Source organism: Chionomys nivalis, chromosome 21 (assembly GCF_950005125.1).
Source record: "Chionomys nivalis chromosome 21, mChiNiv1.1, whole genome shotgun sequence".
Lineage (NCBI taxonomy): Eukaryota > Metazoa > Chordata > Mammalia > Rodentia > Cricetidae > Chionomys > Chionomys nivalis.
In genome coordinates, this window is record NC_080106.1 from 49,390,768 (window position 1) to 49,408,276 (window position 17,509).

Sequence of the window (17,509 nt, forward strand, 5' to 3'; positions counted from 1 at the left end):
TTAAAGGAGAAAAACTAGGTGTAGTGGCCTATACCTGTAGTCCCAACACTTGGGAGACTGATGCAGGAGGATTTTCACCTGCTCAAAGCCAGCTTGGGTTACAGTGAGTTGGAGGCAAACCTGAGCTACACAGAGAGTTCAAGAATCTCTCACAAAAAGCAGAAATATAAAAAAATTGCATTATTAAATAAGAAAGACTAGCACAATAATTGCCATGGCCATCCAGGAAAAGACCCCTCTTTCAAAGGGCGAATTCTTTAACAGCTGCCAAAGCTGCCATCTTGGCACATCACGAGCAGAGTTTATTACATGGAGCAGTCTCATTGGCCTGCCAGGTAGATAGACTCATTAGGAACGGTTTCTGAAGAAGCATTGCTATTGTAACAAGGCTGCAGAGGCGAATGCGCCATGAGGAGGAGGCAGGAGGCAGTGACCTGGAAATGCTTCCTGGGCCCGGCTCCATGGACTGTGCCAAGGGCTATGTCCTCTCAATTTCTCAGGACCCTGGTGAGCTCAGGCCGAACAGGGCCCTAGGTTAAGGAGAAAACCCGCAGGACTGTCCTGAGCAGACCTCCTCATCCTGGTAGCTAACTCGAGAACACCTATCTTATACAAATCAAATATGGGAACAATGAATAGTTGCGGGCTGAAGTAGAGGACAGTGGCCAAAATGTTTAGTATGCAGGAGGCCCAGGGTTCCAAGAGCTGACAGAAAGGGAAGCACCTAGCCAATGGTGTCGTCTTTATGACATTTCAGTACAGAATTTCTTCAATAAGCGCACAAGGGTCACCTTCAGCCCAATGCGTGGCCATCTTCTTGCACTTATCCCTTGCCCGTGCTCCCCTCAAGCTCGAGCATGCTCTTCTGCCGAGCCTCTGTTGCTCCCTGATTGCAGTAGTCTCCGTGTTTCCTCAATAGCATCCGGGGTCCCTAAAACGCAGCACATACCAGAGAATTCTGAGGCACCCGAGGAAACTGCCTAACTCCAATGTATTTCAGAGTTTGGGGCAAGCAAGACTGTATGGTTTTGTGCATAAGAAATAAAAAGTGGGCTGGAAAGATGGTCAGTGCTGAAGAACACTTGCTGCTCTTGTGGAGGATCCATTTCGGTTCCCAGGACATGTGGTTTGCAATCATCCATAACTCCAGCGCCAGGGGATCTGATGCCTTCTTACCTCCACGGGCACCACGGGTGCATGCACACATATATAATTTATTCATATATATTTTATACATACATAAATGTGAGCAAAACATGCACACACAAAACAAAAAGAAATCTAAGAAGGTAGAGGAAATAAAAACTCTCAATGGGGAATGAAAAAAATACACAGACTCAAAGACCAGCCAAGTTTTCTCTCCAATGCTAATTTTCGTGAAAAATAGTTCTTCCTTCTTACTTCCTCCTTCTCAGTTCAACATTGTTTCTGTAAAATAATTACTCATAGTTTTATCACTGCAATTCTAATTATTTTTTTCAAGAATAATTACTTGGAAGCATGTTTTATTGAAAAAAAAATCTCCTTAATTTGAACCAGATTGTAAGTAATCTTTTATATTATTTACATGAAAAGTAAACTGAGCAAGTTTTCCTGAATGATGTTGTGATTAAATAATAAATTGATATCATTAACTAACACCAGTTGCTATAAATAATTCATATTAACAATATTAAACAATATTAACATTATGATTTAAAAGTCATTTCAATTGTCCACGAGCAGCAGGAATGGAAAGGCCAGCTAGTCTGACAGAAATCAGCAGGGAACAAAACTTGACGACTGCAAACGGAATCGTTTTTGAAGACTGCCGCTCCGCTGTTAAGAACAGTTTAGGAATATGAGATAAAGAAGCCAGATAGCATGTGAAAATCTCCTCATGACAAGCTAGCACTAACGTTGCAGGAGGACTAGGGACAGCACGCCATGATGAGTTCCCAGGATGCACCCTGGCTAGGGAGGGGACTAAGCAGGTCTGAGGAAAGGAAAAACAAAGGTCAATGTTTACAGCTTTTAAAATAAATATTATTCCGCATTTTATTCCTCTGACATTATCAGAATGAGTCTAAATTAAGAATTAATAGTAGCCAATGATGCATACAGTTTATAAAAAAGTTATTTTTCTAGACTGGGTTCTCTTCAGGATACTGGTAGACTTGGTCTGAAAACTCCCAGATCAAGTGGAGCCAAACCAAACTGGCCTGTTTTGGAGCAGCGAAGTGGCAGCCTGCAGAGGCTCCCCTGGTCTCCCTTCCCGCGCTCCTGGGCACAGGGGTCAGCCTGCAGACCCGAGGCTGGGCTGGGAGCAGAACCACGCCCGCAAGGGCCTGCCCTGCCCAGCTGTTTACAAGGCTTACTTCTATTTTGTCCTTTGGTCTTGTGCCACAGTGTAAATTCCAGAGCATTGGAGACTCCCTCCAAACCAGTCCAGCATTGCAGGCTAAACAAAAACTCCTTTAGGAGACTGAGCTTTCTTTCTGTCTTCGTTTCTAAAGTATTCTTCACATTAACACCAATTAACCAAAACAGACACACAAACAACTCCCTCATGACAGAAAACTAAAAAGCAAGAGCAACAGCAGAACAAGGTATAGACGGAGTTCTTGCCGAGCCAGAGGCCAAGGCGCTGACGGCGTTTCTGTTATCTGGCACAAGACGGGATCACAGGCTTCTGTGGAAATAAGCGATTACAGCTCTGATTGCATGGAAGCCATGAAGGTGCGGGCCCAGAGGAGGACTTGCAGCAGTTGTAAGGACTTCCTGAAGGAAAAGTAGGTCTTTCCGAAAGCATTTCTTGGGGAATCTCAGTTTCCATTTGAAAGAGTGTGAGCAATTCCCTTACACTCTTTAAAGTACATTCCAGGTAAGCAAAGGCCTAGATCTCTTTTCTCCCTTCCTGCCGCCTGCCTCACACTGCCTCCTTACTGTTTGCTTTTGTTTTCAAAGTAGATTTCCTTTGATCCCAAAGTCAGCTGGAAAATAGTGATAGCCACACCCCTACATCATCAGAAAATTCATGGGTGGATCTCATGGCTGCCGCTTTTAGTGTTCAAAAAAGCTCTTTTAGGTGAGGCATGGTGACCGGTCACCCCACTTCTGAAGGGGATCCTGAAGGAAACTGAGTCAGGTCAGCATGGATGACTTGGATGAAGGCCAGCTTCATGTTACAGTTTCAAAAAGATTCAAGTTACGCACCATGTAGAAGGCAAGTTTTAACCCTCAATATAATCTGTAGTCACCAATTAATTAAATTAAGTCGTCACCTCCCAATTTGAATGTGGCTGACAGGAACCTGTAACTCTCTCTTAGAGAATTTCCAGTCGTTAATGCCTGTTTTTTTGGACCCACAGTTAGTGTTAGGAAATCCCCTGTTAGGTATAATCTCCCCTCACTGGATGACCGTGGAGGTAGGCCGTGCAGCTCTGCCTGGTATCATGGTGAATTCTGAACTCTTTCCGTGGTTTCCGTGCAAGCATTCTGCTGTGCAGACTACAGCATAGTGACCACAGCTCATTGAGAAAGGGGAGGAAAGAGAAGATGAACAAATGAACAGACATTTTTCTGGTTGTCTTGAACCAGTTGCAGTGACCACTGCAGCCCCGTTTTCTCTAAGAAAGGTTTTCAGAAGAACCAAGGAAGGCTTCTTGGTTTCATCTTCAGCCCCAGCATTGGCTCGTCTCTCTGGAAAACAACTCCAGTCAAGGTTCAACCCAGCCTGTCTGAACAAAATCAGGTCAGTGTCCTCCATGAAGGTGTGGGTAGAACAGTGGAGGGCCAGGCAGTGTGGGAGCAAGGGGCCTGGTATCCAAACAGAATTCAGATTGGTAAAATATAGTTTTTCTAGAATTATAACAGGAAGTTGGTGAAGTCAGAGGCTAAAGACTTCCAGGGCTCTTGGTCACCTGGCCTTCAAGTGGTCTTTTGTGAGGTATTTGAGTGGACTATGTTAAGGTGTATTGCTGTTATTGGTGTAATAAACAGTTGGACAGCCAATAGCTAGGCATGAGGTATAGGCAGAACTTCCGGGCAGAGAGAGGAGGTAGGACACATACACACATACACAAACACACACACACACACACACGCATGCACGCGCACACACACACATGCACACACACACGAAAAACTAGAGGAAGCAGGATGGGCAGTATGTGACAGAACATAGATAAATAGAAATGGGTTAACAAGTTATATAAGAGATAGTTAAAAATAAGCCTCAGATAAGGCCAAGCTTTCAGAATTAGTAAGTCTCCCTGTTGTTATTTGGGAGCTGGCTGGTGGGGCAGAGAAAGACTCCTTACAGTCACCAGTGTTTGTACGAGGCTGGAATGCCTCGTGCATGTGGGGGGACATCAGTGATCTGGTAACAGAATACCCATAGAGGCCTTGATGCTTTGCCCAGGCAGTGCCATGTATCAGTCTCTAGTCTTACATTTCAAGAAGATGTTTAATGTCTACAACGAAAATACTCTGTATTACAATCAGTACTCTAATAACTAAAGCAAATGCAATAATTCTTCATGAGACAAAGCCAGTTACAACTGTGGTACAAATATACTCTCTCCATGTTCCAAACAGCCTCCGAGACAGCTCTCACAATCCCTACAGCCACCCTCATGCTGTTACCTTTGGGAGTTAACAGTTTACAATATTTTAATCACATCTGTTTAAAACAAGAAAGAACTCACACGAATTCTTCTTCTCTCTCACTTGCCCCCCTCCTTTTATTTTGTTCTTGTTCTCAGAATAAAAGCAAAAGTTTTACTTTGTATCTGAATGAAGCCACTACAAAGGATCCTTATGTCTACATAGGTGACTCTAACCAAAAATGGATAAAATTAGAAATTCTGGGAAAACACCATAGGATAGACTATTTAGCTACTTGGGCCAGGAGCCAGAGCTAAAGGTCACAATGACATACGCTTTCAGTCTTCACCCACAACTGCATTTTAACTTCCGAGACACAAATGTTGGTTAAGAGCTTTTTGTGTTGCACAGCATCATAAAAGCAAGAGCATCTAACAGGAAAACTCATAGTGAAGGATGTAAAGATGAGAAGCATGGGCTCAGAGGCCATGGAAACAGAGTTGAGCATCCTGCTCTTTCAAATGTGGTCCCTACATCATCCTTGCAAAGACCCAGGTGTGAATTCTCCATGCAGAAGCTTGGGCTACCTAAGTTTTCCGTATCAGAAAACATGTAAGTGGAGGTTTGGGGGTTCTCGTTCTTAAATTCTCATGTGTCTATTTTCTTTTCTTTTCTTTCTTTTTTTTTTAAAATAGGATTTGTTTATTTTATGTATATGGTGAGTTATCTGCATGTACACCTCTATGCCAGAAGAGGGCACCGGATCTCATTATAGATGACTGTGAGCCACCATGTGGGTGTTGGGAATTGAACTCAGGACCTCTGGAAGAGCAGCCAGTGCTCTTAACCACTTAGCCATCTCTCCAGCCCCGTGTCTATTTTCTTGCATGTGAAACTGACAGCATCCTCAAGAGTCTGAAGGAAGCAAAAACAAAGGGAATATGAGCAAGATTGAAGAGAGAGAGGGAGAGACCTGTAGGGAAGGGGAAAGGAAAGAAAGGGTAGGAGGGAGGAGAGGAGAGAGGGAGGAAGAGAGGGAAGGAGGGAGGAGAAAAAGGAGAACAGTCAGGATTTGGTCTCCTCCACGTCACTGTCATTTGGACTGGATAATTCATGGCTTTGGGGACAATCCTGTGTGTCACAGAATCCTCAGACACAGACGTAGTCCTCTACCCATTAGATGCCAGCAGCCACCCCCAGCCACCAGCTGTGACAGCCAGAAAGGTTTCCAGACCACTGAGTGTCCATCCATTCCAGAGGAAGACCACCCCTGGTCGAGAACCAGTCATCTACATTAAGCAAGGTCATTGAAAGAAGAGAGAGCAGGTGGAAGAGGAAATCCTTAGACCACACAGACAAGCACCTGAGAGCTGACCGGGGAGGATGCTAATCCAGCGCACATCTACCGCTTTCCTGACAGCGGGTGAAAATGGTATTTCTAAAAATCTTAAAATCTGGCAATCCTCGCTTGTTTTCCTCATGACAACAGTTATCTGGAGTTGAGAAGCGGTCACTCACTCAACTAGAGATTGGACCGTGCTGCAGGGCAGGTGAGCTTTGACCAACTTCCCTAAAGAAGCCAGGGATGTTGCAAGAACTATAGAACATATTTATATCCAAAACTTAATCATTTCTTCGGGGTTCCAGCCTGTTATCAGGGACACAAACACACAAAAGTACGCAAACTGGGCACACACAGCCCCTGGAAAGAGTCCCCAGGTTACGATAATTATATCATCAAGTTTACTACTAGCGAGGCAGCCAAGTGCTCGCCACACCCGAAGGGCGTGCACACGGGCTGACAAGCACACATCCTGTATGCTACCACCCTCATAAAAAATGAGTAATGGCTGATTTCAACATTCACTCTCATATTAAACCTAAGTTGGGCTTTATACAATAGGCTCTTCATCAGCCATCTAGTAAAAGGAGTATTTGTTCCTGTGATGAGACAGGGCCTTCCCATAGCTCTTCCTTCCAGATGTGCAGCCTGGGTGCTTCTCAGGCTCAGCTTCCTGATGCCACCACCTGGGGGTAACAGGTGCACAGCCCTGCATTTATCGGCTTTCAGGGGCACCTCTGATCCTGTCCCAGGAGTGGGGGCCCCGGGCCTGGCCTATTTAGTGTATGCTCACAACTGACTCCAACACAGAGACACCTGCGGTGATCTCCAAGGCCACCTTACCCTGTGGGTGTGCAGTCCCACCTGCGGTAAGCTCCACCTACAGACTTTGGTGTCCATTTCTGTCTAAAACGTCCTCAAGCCTGACTGGATATGTGTGCCTATTACCACTCCACTCTTTCCTGGCCACCGAGACAGGGGCTGAGGATCTCTGTCAGTCTTGGAATTTCTGCAAACACAGGCGATTTTCCCACCTGAACTCTCTCCACCCTTCCCCACTGGACCCCGATGACGATCTGTCTGTCAGGAAACCATGGACTTTGACTGAGTGAAGTCTTTATTCCACTTAGTTCCTCAGCCACATCTTCATCTGTGTCTGCTCAGCTTGGTTTTGCTTTACCCCGCTAGCTTCCTTTTCTAGAACCTTTGCTCTTTCTATTTTTGAGGCAGGTTCTCATGATGCAGCCTTGGTGGCCTACAAATGCTATGTAGATCAGGCTGGCCTGCAAATGCTATGTAGATCAGGCTGGCCTTGCACTGAAAATCCCTGCTTGTCTCTGCAAGTGCTGGGATTACAGCCACCCTACTTGGTCTTCTCTTTCTTTTTCACATTTTTTTGGGGGGGGGGATTTAATTTATCTGCCCTTTCATTTTAACTCACCATCACTTCTCACCTTGAACTTAATGTTTAAACAGAACCTGCCAGACCTGGCTGGAATTCCCTCTTTGGCAACACCAACAGTTTGTTTGAAACATCCTCCATGCTGGAGACAGAAGCTACAGCAAAGATGCAACAAGGTGAAGGGGCTCACATCACCTGAAACCCGTCCTTTGGAAAGAGGAGGTGCTAGCCTGTTTATTCAGTATAATATCATTTAATATATCTCTAGTCTACACCAATGTGAATAGCAGGCCAAGACACAGACTTTTTGGAAACTGTACTTCAGAGTTCTCAATCTTCTTAGCACTGTGATACTTTAATACAGCTCCTCATGCTGTGGTGACCCCCAACCATAAAATTATTCTGCTACTACTTCATAACTGTAATTTTGCTACTGTTATGAACTGTAATGAAGATACCCACATAGGGGTCGTGACCCACAGGTTGAAAACCACTCCTATAAAGGGATGAAAATCAATGTCATAGAACTTTGATAAAGTACTTCTTTTGGAATATGTTACAGGACTAGTTTAAACATCAAATACCTTTTGTTTTAGTAACTATTTAACTAAACTTTGGGAGGGGGCTGGGTTTATCTTAGTAGCCTGTGGGCAAAGTTGAACCGTGTTTCCGTCTACTCACGCAGCAGTGTTTATTAAGCCTGTGTTCGTGCGGCACCAGAGAGCACTGGATCTAGAAGAGGGCAACCCCATTCTGACAGCGCGCACGAGCCACTGATATGAGCGCCTGCAAACAAATAACTACAGCCAGCCTGGGACAGCCAGAGGGCACCAGCCACTCTGTCGCAGGAAGCGACAGCCTTACTAAGTTATATAGAAAGAAGGACATTTCTCCCCATGTGGAAACCATCTGAGGAGTGAGGGCTCTTTTGAGCAGGGTTTGGGGTGGTGGCAGAGACATATCCACACTGGGGAAGATTGTGTGGGCCATTTTAGACTGTGTGCACAGAAGTAGAGCCAGGAGGTTGTGTGTAAGAGTTCAGAGGGACTCCAGGGAAAGCAGAGTGGTATTAGGGTGTAGTGGTGGGGGTGAGGCAAGGACATGGAGGACTAGAATCAGGAAAGCACCCCAAAGTCAGCATGGTGACAAGTTTTTGTGGGAAGAAGGCTATTACAAACTATGTAGAATAATTGTCTCTGTCATGGTTGGAATCTGAAATGCCTCCCTCAGGTTTCCTTTTAGAACACTTGTTCCCCAGTTGGTGGCACTGTTTGGGGGCTGAAGAGCTTTTAGGGGGTGGGACCTGGATAGCAGAAGATCATTACTTCTCTGAAGAGTGCACCAGACTCCTGGTTCCTGCTGCTGTCTGTCTGAGTCCTGAACTGCAGAGGCCTACACAGCCTCTGCCTCCCGCTCTGCTGCCGTGAACAGGAGCTCTGTGCCACACCATCCCCACCACGGTGGCTGAGACTCCTGTGACCATGAGTAACTACATTTTCCCTCCTTATCACATCAAGCCTTTCAGCCAAAGCCATGCAGAAGGAACTAATATGGTGCCTTAAAGGCATTTCTTTCTGATACCTGGAGCCCAGGAGGGTGTCATATCACATGGCAACAGAAAGGACCACATGCCAGAGAACATAGGTAGCACCAAGAACTGGAGGCGGCAAGCGAGTTCTCTCCTCCAGCCTCCCTGAGGAAGCCAGTCTGCTGCTGCACTGACTTGAACTCAGCAAGACCCATTTTAGATTTCTAAGCTGTACGTACATATGAAAATAAATTTTCATATAATTTTATTTAAATCAATAACCTGGTGGTTACTCGTTATTGCAGCAATAGGAAGAGAATACACATAGGAATCCGAGTACCTTGCTCTTGGCCTTCTTATGCATCTGGAACAAATGAAAAGTTTTTGTTGGAACTGACAGAGATGACTCCATCCCTCAACTCATCCATGTTACCTTAGCAGAAACAGCCCCTAACAGTGGAGACAAAACCATGAGGGCTGGAGAAGGCCCTGCCTATGTGAAGGTCCAGGCCACTGGTGACAGAATTAGGGCCGTTCTCAGGCATGACTCAGAGCCCTACAGAGGGCAAGGCAGGGACAGGATGTGTGTTTGGGGAATGAAAACAAACTGGCAATGTGCTTGGTTTGGGGAACCTGTTCATGATGACCTTAAGCCAAAGGGAGGCTTCGGGTTTCATTAAAGAAAAAAGAAATTTTAAAAATTGGAGGAAAAACAAAACAAAACAGAAATTCAAAGTGGAACTTTGAGTCAGTCAATCAAGCGAACACTTCCTTTAATTTCTCCTTTTGCTTTGGATCTGGTTTTCAACTCCAGAGGATTTTGAGCAAACAGACAGAGAAGGATTTCTCTCCCTTCCCTTACAAAGCAGTTCGAAGCCAAGCATCCCAAGACCAATAGCATCTGAAAAAGCTTAGTGAGGTGACTCAGCCATCTCTGCTGAGAGGCGATGGAGAAGGGGGTCAAGGGGTTACTTCCTGGGGAACAAACAGCCTAGAGAACCTACTCAGGGACTCAGAAGACTCAGTAAGCTGTTCATCTCTTTCGCCCCACCTGTGACCAAGACTAGGTAGGGACAGGAGGTCACCCTGAACCTTCTGCTCCTTCTTGCCTCTCCAAGTATGTACAAACGTTTCCTTGTGTCCAGCATTCAGGGTGAGGACACAGGGTGGCAGCCCCACACTGCCTGTCTATCTGGAGGGTGTGCATGCGTGCGAAGGCAAGAGGACTGCTTTGTGGAGCAGTTCTTTCTATGTGTGTCCTGGGATGACATTAAACTTAGGTCACCAGGCTTGATTTAAGGAGTCGTCACCCACTGAGCCGTCTTGAAGCTCTTGAGGACGAACCATCTACAGTGCCTCCCTCACTTTCTCAATTCTTTTCCCAGCCTGACTTGCCAACACGGAATGCTAAGGTCTTACCAAGTGCCTTTTCTGACTACTCGAAGCCCACCTTTGTCTCTGAAGACAAACATGCAATCCACATGTTTGTAGCATGCGGTTACAAAGTTTTCAGATCCTTAAAGCCATGGTTTACCGAGATACAACACCATGAAGCCATGTTTGTAAAAACACATTAGTATGTTAAGGAAAATAGAAATATATTGACTCAAATCATTATTTTCACGGTCTTTTCCAAATGCTGACCATGTTCGTCACAGACCTTCTTTTAGAAGAGCAAAGCCATGTTTCTGCTGGAGTCACTTTTATTAGCTCTGCTAATTCAGCTTTTAAGAAGCTCCATGTCAAAAGATAGATCGTTCCTTTTCAACCCACAAATCAAGTGCTCAGAAAACATCTGTGACTCCACCTTTATTCACCCAGGGGTGACAGAAAATGACTGTCACTATAGTGAGGATGTGTTCTATAATTCCATATTACTAATATGCACTGCCTTCACACCTTGGTGAGGGTGCAGTGTGAAATTTCGTGTGCATATAGGATGCAGTGATCAAATCCAGTCCCCTCTTTGCACCCGCTCCCCTCTCCATGTCTAAAAATCATTACTTTATTCCTCATGCTAGTAGATTCCATATATGAGAATGTGTGACATCTGCCGTCCTGTGTCTGGCTGATTCCACTTAACTATAATATCTTTCAGCTTCATCACTCTGCTGAGATGAGAGGATCTTATTCTTCTTTATGGTTGAAAAATACTCACACTTTCTTTGTTCCCTGTCTTTTGATGAGCAGATAAGCAGACTCTATATCTTAGATATTCGGAGCAGTTCCTCAGTAAATATTACCATGCAGGACTCTATCTATCTGTCTGTCTGTCTGTCTATCATCTATCTGTCTATCTATCTTCTATCTATCATCAATATCTATATATTTGTCTATCATCTCTATCTATCAATCTATCTATCATCGATCGATCTATCATCTGCCTATCTATCATCTATCTATATCTATCTCTATTTGCTATTTATATATCAATCATTTATCATCCATTTATCATCTATCAATTAATCTATCTCTCTACTTGCTATATATCATCTATCACCTCTATCTATCATCTATAATCTATCTATCTCTCTATCTATCATATGTCTATCTATCATGTCTATCTATCATATATCTATCTCTGTTTGCTATATCTCTATCATCTATCTACCTATCATCTGTCTATCTATCTATATCTCTACTTGCTATCTATCATCTATCTATCTATTTGTCTGTCTATCTATTTATCTATCTATCTATCTATCTATCTATAATCTATCATCTGTCTATATCTATTTATCATCTATCTATATCTATCTATAGATCTATCTCTATTTGCTACCTATCATCTATTTATCAATCATCTATCTATCTTTATTTATTTCTATATCTATCTACCTATCTATCTTTCTATCATCTGTCTATTGATTCTATCTATCTATCTATCTATCTATCTATCTATCTATCTATCTATCTATCTATCTATCTATCTTCTATCTATCTTCTATCTATCTATCTATCTATCTATCTATCTATCTATCTATCTTCTATCTATCTTCTATCTATCTTTCTATCATATATCTTTCTATTATCTATCTTTCTATCATGTATCTATTTATCTACCTATCTATCTTTCTATCATCTATCTTCTATGTATCTATGTATCTATCTACGCATCCATGTATCTATCTATCCATCTATCTATCCATTCATTAATCATCTATTATCTCTGTCTCTCTGTCTCTGTCTCTCTATCTCTCCACCTGTCAATCTGTCTCTATCTTTGTGGTTCTAGGAATTGGGCACAGAGCTGTCAGGAGCCGTGTCCCCCCAAAATTTACAGGAAGCACCGCCGTGAGGAGTTTTTGTAGAGAGCTCCACTTCCCAATTGTATTGAGAATAGTCTTATTGACCAAGCCTATCCCACACCCAAATTAACTGTTAATTGAGAGCTATCTGTTAGCAGAACCTGCCTCACATTCCAAACTATCTAGAGAACTAGGTGGCTCACCTTGTGACTTCCTGACCAAGGAATCGTGACCTGGCCTACGTGACGGGCGTGGACCACGTGGCAAGGTCCCATGCCCCAGCCCCCCAAGCTCCTCATCCAGGGGCTATATAAGCTGTAACCATGACTCTAATAAAGGGAGGCTTCGACAAATCTGCCTAGCCTCCTTCCCCTTATCAGCCTATGTCTTTTAGGTGGTGCCTCTCCGTGACCCTGGAATAACTGACCAGCCAGGCGGGTTACAAACCCTAGACAGAGTAACCCGTCGAGGTGGCTACACAGAGCCTGTACATTCTTTATGGTGCTTCACCATGGAGCTACACCCCGACTTAGGAGATCTAATTTTAGCACTTTGAGGAATCTTCATACTGTTCTTTGCAGTTGTCATACCAATTTACATTCCCATCAACAGTATATAAAAGTTCAATTTTTTCTACAGCTTTGCCAAATTTTTAAATACCCAATCTACTAGGATGCTAGTTACTGTAATTTACTTCTGATTTGTAATTCCATCATGACTAATAATATTTTTATGATATGTAATAATAATCATGACTGAGTATTTTTCCATGTATTTTTTGGTCCCTTGAATTACTTCTTTTGAGGTATCTATTCAAAGGGTTTACCCTTCCAAAAGTCAGATTATATATTTATTGTTAAAATGTTCAGGTTCTGGATAGCAACTCTCTGTGAAATGAACAGTTAGCAAGTATTTTCTCCTTTCTGTAGGCTCTCCCTTCCCCCTGCTGATTGTTCTCTTTGTGATTCTCCTTCATGCAGGCCACCCCTGCACTCCATTGATTGGTTGATTTGTGATGGAGAAGCTTACTTCTTTGTCTTTCAACAACATTTAATTACTGTATAACCACTGCATTGCATTCACATAATTTAATTTGGGCATGTTGCCTCTTTTTGTACCCCCTGCCCCCGTCCAATAGTTTTCTTTGTTCTATACAGTTTACTATGATTTTCATGACATATACATACAGGGTTTCATCTATCTTCATGAAATCTAGGATTCACAAAGAAAAAAAGCATGTGGTAATTGTCTCTAAGAGATTAACAAGTTTTGCTTAATACGATTGTGTCCAGTTGCATGCACTTTCTTGAAAATGACATAGCTGTAGGAAAGTTTCATTGTATGCATACTAACATACATTCTCCTTATCCATTGCTTCACTGATGGGCAACTCAGCTACTCTGAAATGTGCAGCTATACACATGGCTATGCATGTATCTCTACTATGCTGACTCAGAATCTTTCAGATAAATATCCAGGAATGACTGTGGCTGGATCCTATATCAGATTGCTTTTAACTTTTCTGGAGACTTCCATGCTGCAGTCCATAGTGGTTGAGTTCCTTTGTATTTCTATCAACAGGATTCCCTTTTGTCTATGGACTGGACAACATTGGAGCTGAGAGGAAATGGCACACCATTTCCTTCATGCTCACTGGACATTTATACTACACACTTTATGAATCATCTGTCAATCACTGGCTCATTTACTGATTGAATTTTGGCTTGCTATTGCATTTTTAGTTCTTTAAATATTCGATATATTAATCTTCTGTCATATACACAGCAAGTTTTTTTGGCCATTATGTAGGCAATTTCTTCACTTGATTGTCTTCTTGCTGCATAGTTCTTTAGCATCACGGAATCCTATCTGCCAATGGTTGGTGTCAGTTGCTAAGTGCTATCCTTTCATATGGCATGGATAGAGATTTATATTACAGTTTGGTTATGAAGTCCATTTGAACTTATACAGTTGACAGATGTTTTTTACCTGCTCAAACATAGAACAGAGTATTATCTTCAGCTGATTTGTGCTTCCATACTGTGTTAATAAAGATATATGTGTTACCTTTAAAAGTCTGTGTGTTTTCAGGAAAAAAAGGTACCAAATATTAACGAAGACAAGTAGACAAGGTGATTCAGCCTCACAGTATGCCTCTGTTACAATTTCCTCAAAAATCTACATCTAGAACGCTTTCAGAACATCTAGCTGAGACGGTCCAGCTCATAGACTACTCCAGACAAGGACTTCAGATAAACTCTGCACTTTCCCATCACACAGAGGCTGGGAAATAGCTAGATTTCTAAGGACTTGACCATTATATCAATTTTCTCAGGATCCTCTAAAGATGCCATCTCTCACAGACAACAGGAAGAAGTCTAGAGAATCTGACACCCACATTTCTAAGAGGTGGGTGGGTAGTTTTGGGTCAGTTAGTGGATTATGGATGTTTATCATCATTTAAGGGGGTCGGTTGAAAGTTGTTATTGGTCATAGTCAGGGAGAAAACTAAACAGAGCAGATTAGATTAAGGGATCTTTTTTTGAAAAGATAAAGAAGAAGAGATATAGTGATGATAGGAAAAAGGGTAGATTATAGAATCTACTTTCAAAATAAAAAGAAACTTATAATCTCAAACATTGGTATAGATTTTTTGCACATTGATATGAATTTAAGGTTATTTTTGTTTAACATACAGTATATGTTTCCACTCTTGTTTAAGGTAGTATATATTAAAATGTAATACATAGTTCTAGTCCTTAAAAGCTATTATTATAAACTACTTAGGGTAATTAAAAGTAAAGGTTAGTAGTTAGTCACCTATAACAATCAATTTATAGTCATGTTAGGTATCTTTTCAAGGTCAAACGGATATATTTTACATAGGTGGGTGATCTTCAAATACTTTAGAGATCTACAGAATATGACCTTTAATATGTTTCAATAACATAAGACTTTTTACAATAGTGAGACATGTCTGTTCCTGGAAGCACTAATCTACTTCAAAGAAGGATGCTGGGCATTAATTAATCTCTACATGGAGTTTGTTTTCATTTTGGAAAAGTTAGTCACTGGGCAAAAAACTGCCCTGGCCCTGACTGCTGACAGTATCCTGTCCAAATTGGATGAGCAGGACACAAATGTTGACTGCCAAACTTTTCCAAGACAAGGTAGAACAGTCCTTCAAAAATTCCTGCTTTACAGAAAAATTTGTCAAATATTCTAAGCTTATAGGACAAAGATGAATGCTCCAATGTTGCAGAGGAACTTTGTGTAACAGTCCAGGCAGCTAGGTGTTTCAGTCATTTCTAAAGTTTTGCAAATTGTTTGCTTTGCACTTCCTGTTTACTTAGGTAATATTTTATTCTTCTCAGGTCTCTGATGGGGTTGAAGACTAGATAGCTGTAGTTACAGTTTTCCTTGTTACCAAATTTAGAAAAGAAACTCACAAAAGAGATGTAAAATGTAAGATAATAAGGTTGAGAGACACAAAAGCTTAAGTTTTTATCTAAGAAAATGTTTTAAGGTCTAAAATGATATATTTAGTATGGCAATCCAAGTTATGATAGAAAATGATTTAGGTACAAAACTTTGAATTCACCAAGGTAGAATAGATAATAGAGTACTTTCTCCAAAGTTGCCAAATACAAATGAATGAGACATTGTGAATGTATTATTACCTGATAACTGTTCTTATTGTATATAGTTTTACTGTGGTAGAGTTAAAATCTTTCCCTTTTATTTAGACAAAAATGGAGGAAATGTTGCAGGATATTTGATAACTCTGTTTTATTTTGACTGGTTTAATAAAGAGTGAATGACCAACAGTTAGGCAAGAGAGGTTAGGCAGCACTTCTGGGAGAAGAGAAGAACTCCAGGTCAATCTAGGCACATGAGAGATGTCAGTGAGGTGGACGACAGTTAAAAAGTCTCGTGCAGATGAATAGAAACAGGTCAATTTAAATTGTAAGAGCTAATCGGGAACAAGCCTGAGCTAGAAGACAAACTTTCACAATAAATAATACGTCTCCATGCTGTTATTTGGGGGTTGACAGTCCATGAAAGTCTGACAAGAAAGTCTCATTACACTGTTCAACAAAGGCAGAAGACAAAGACCCAGGCATAGGCTGGGGTAACATGCTCGAGGCTACAAGACTAGGAGGGACAAGGGACAAGCGGGGACAGAGGTTTCTGCCACCCCTCTCATAGTGGCTGTTCTATCCGAGCTCTTGGTAAGGACCTGTGACATGGTCTCAACTTCTCTATCTTCCCTGGCCAGCATCACCCTCTTCCTGACTCCTAAGAGTTCCTCTGTCATATGGGCAGCCAAGTCACACTAGGCAGGAACAAACTCATTCACCAAGATAAAAGGAGAATGAAGCTGTATTTTATTACATTTTTCTAATGTAATTTTATTTCTTTTAGATATGGAATGTGCACACAATACAGGATTCTGATGTAGCATAAAATTCTAAGGCACAGGGGGCTGGAGAGATGGCTCAGTGATTAAGAGCACTGGCTGCTCTTCCAGAGGTCCTGAGTTCAAGTCCCAGTACCCACATGGTGGCTCACAGCAATCTATAATGAGATTTGGTGCCTTCTTCTGGCACATAGGTGTACATGCAAGCAAAACACTGTATACATAATAAATAAATCTTAAAAAAAATTCTGAGGCACATAGTATATGTGGTAGTGACCAGGTCTTTCTACTGTAGAGTCTATAGCTCTTCTAAAATAGATATACAATCCATAATCTAGACATACCCTATTTTACAACCTTAATTTGTTTCTGCTGAACAACACTGTGGAGATAGGTCTGTATTAGTGCATACAAACCTCATTCGGTTTTATTAACGTAGGAAAACTACTGGTTCTAAGTCCTTTACTCTTTCAACTTCTTGTGGTGAAACTCTACCATTTTACAGGATTTCCTCTTATATATGTTACTCTTGACATTAAGAATCCATTCCTATATATCACATATTATCATCTAAGGAGAGAGAGATGATGATTATCATCTATAATTTTGTGCAAAAAAGGAATCTTTTTGTTTGGGTTTTAGCCCAAGGTCCAATTCTTGAACCTTAGCAAGCTATAGTCATGTCCTTTCAATTCCAGCTAGGAAATATTTCCCCATGAAAACATGTCACCCTGAGAACAGAGCTTAGTTTGGTGACTCTTTCAACATTTTGATTCATATTAGTCCACCTTTGCTTCCGGCAGGATGTGGACGCTACTGATGTATCATATCAAGCTGAGCCCATGACACTTACCTCCTAAGTTCATACCAGCTTGAAGACATTTCTGGAGTCTGCATGCAGGACAGTTCTTTCGCCGAATCTTATCAATGATGCAGTCATTCCTTCCAGCACATAAATAGTTGTGTTGCCCTGATTTAATAA

General features: G+C 42.0%; 1 protein-coding gene across 6 annotated transcripts in view; it reads right to left on the reverse strand.

The window, feature by feature from the left end:
* The window catches only part of Nr3c2 (nuclear receptor subfamily 3 group C member 2), a 328,469-nt gene that overhangs the window by 82,112 nt on the left and 228,848 nt on the right, over window positions 1-17,509 (reverse strand). For all 6 annotated transcript variants that reach the window (XM_057753604.1, XM_057753599.1, XM_057753601.1 and 3 more), the window contains one exon: window positions 17,381-17,497. In XM_057753604.1, the coding sequence (XP_057609587.1) occupies window positions 17,381-17,497 (117 nt within the window). The remainder of the gene's footprint in view (window positions 1-17,380; window positions 17,498-17,509) is intronic.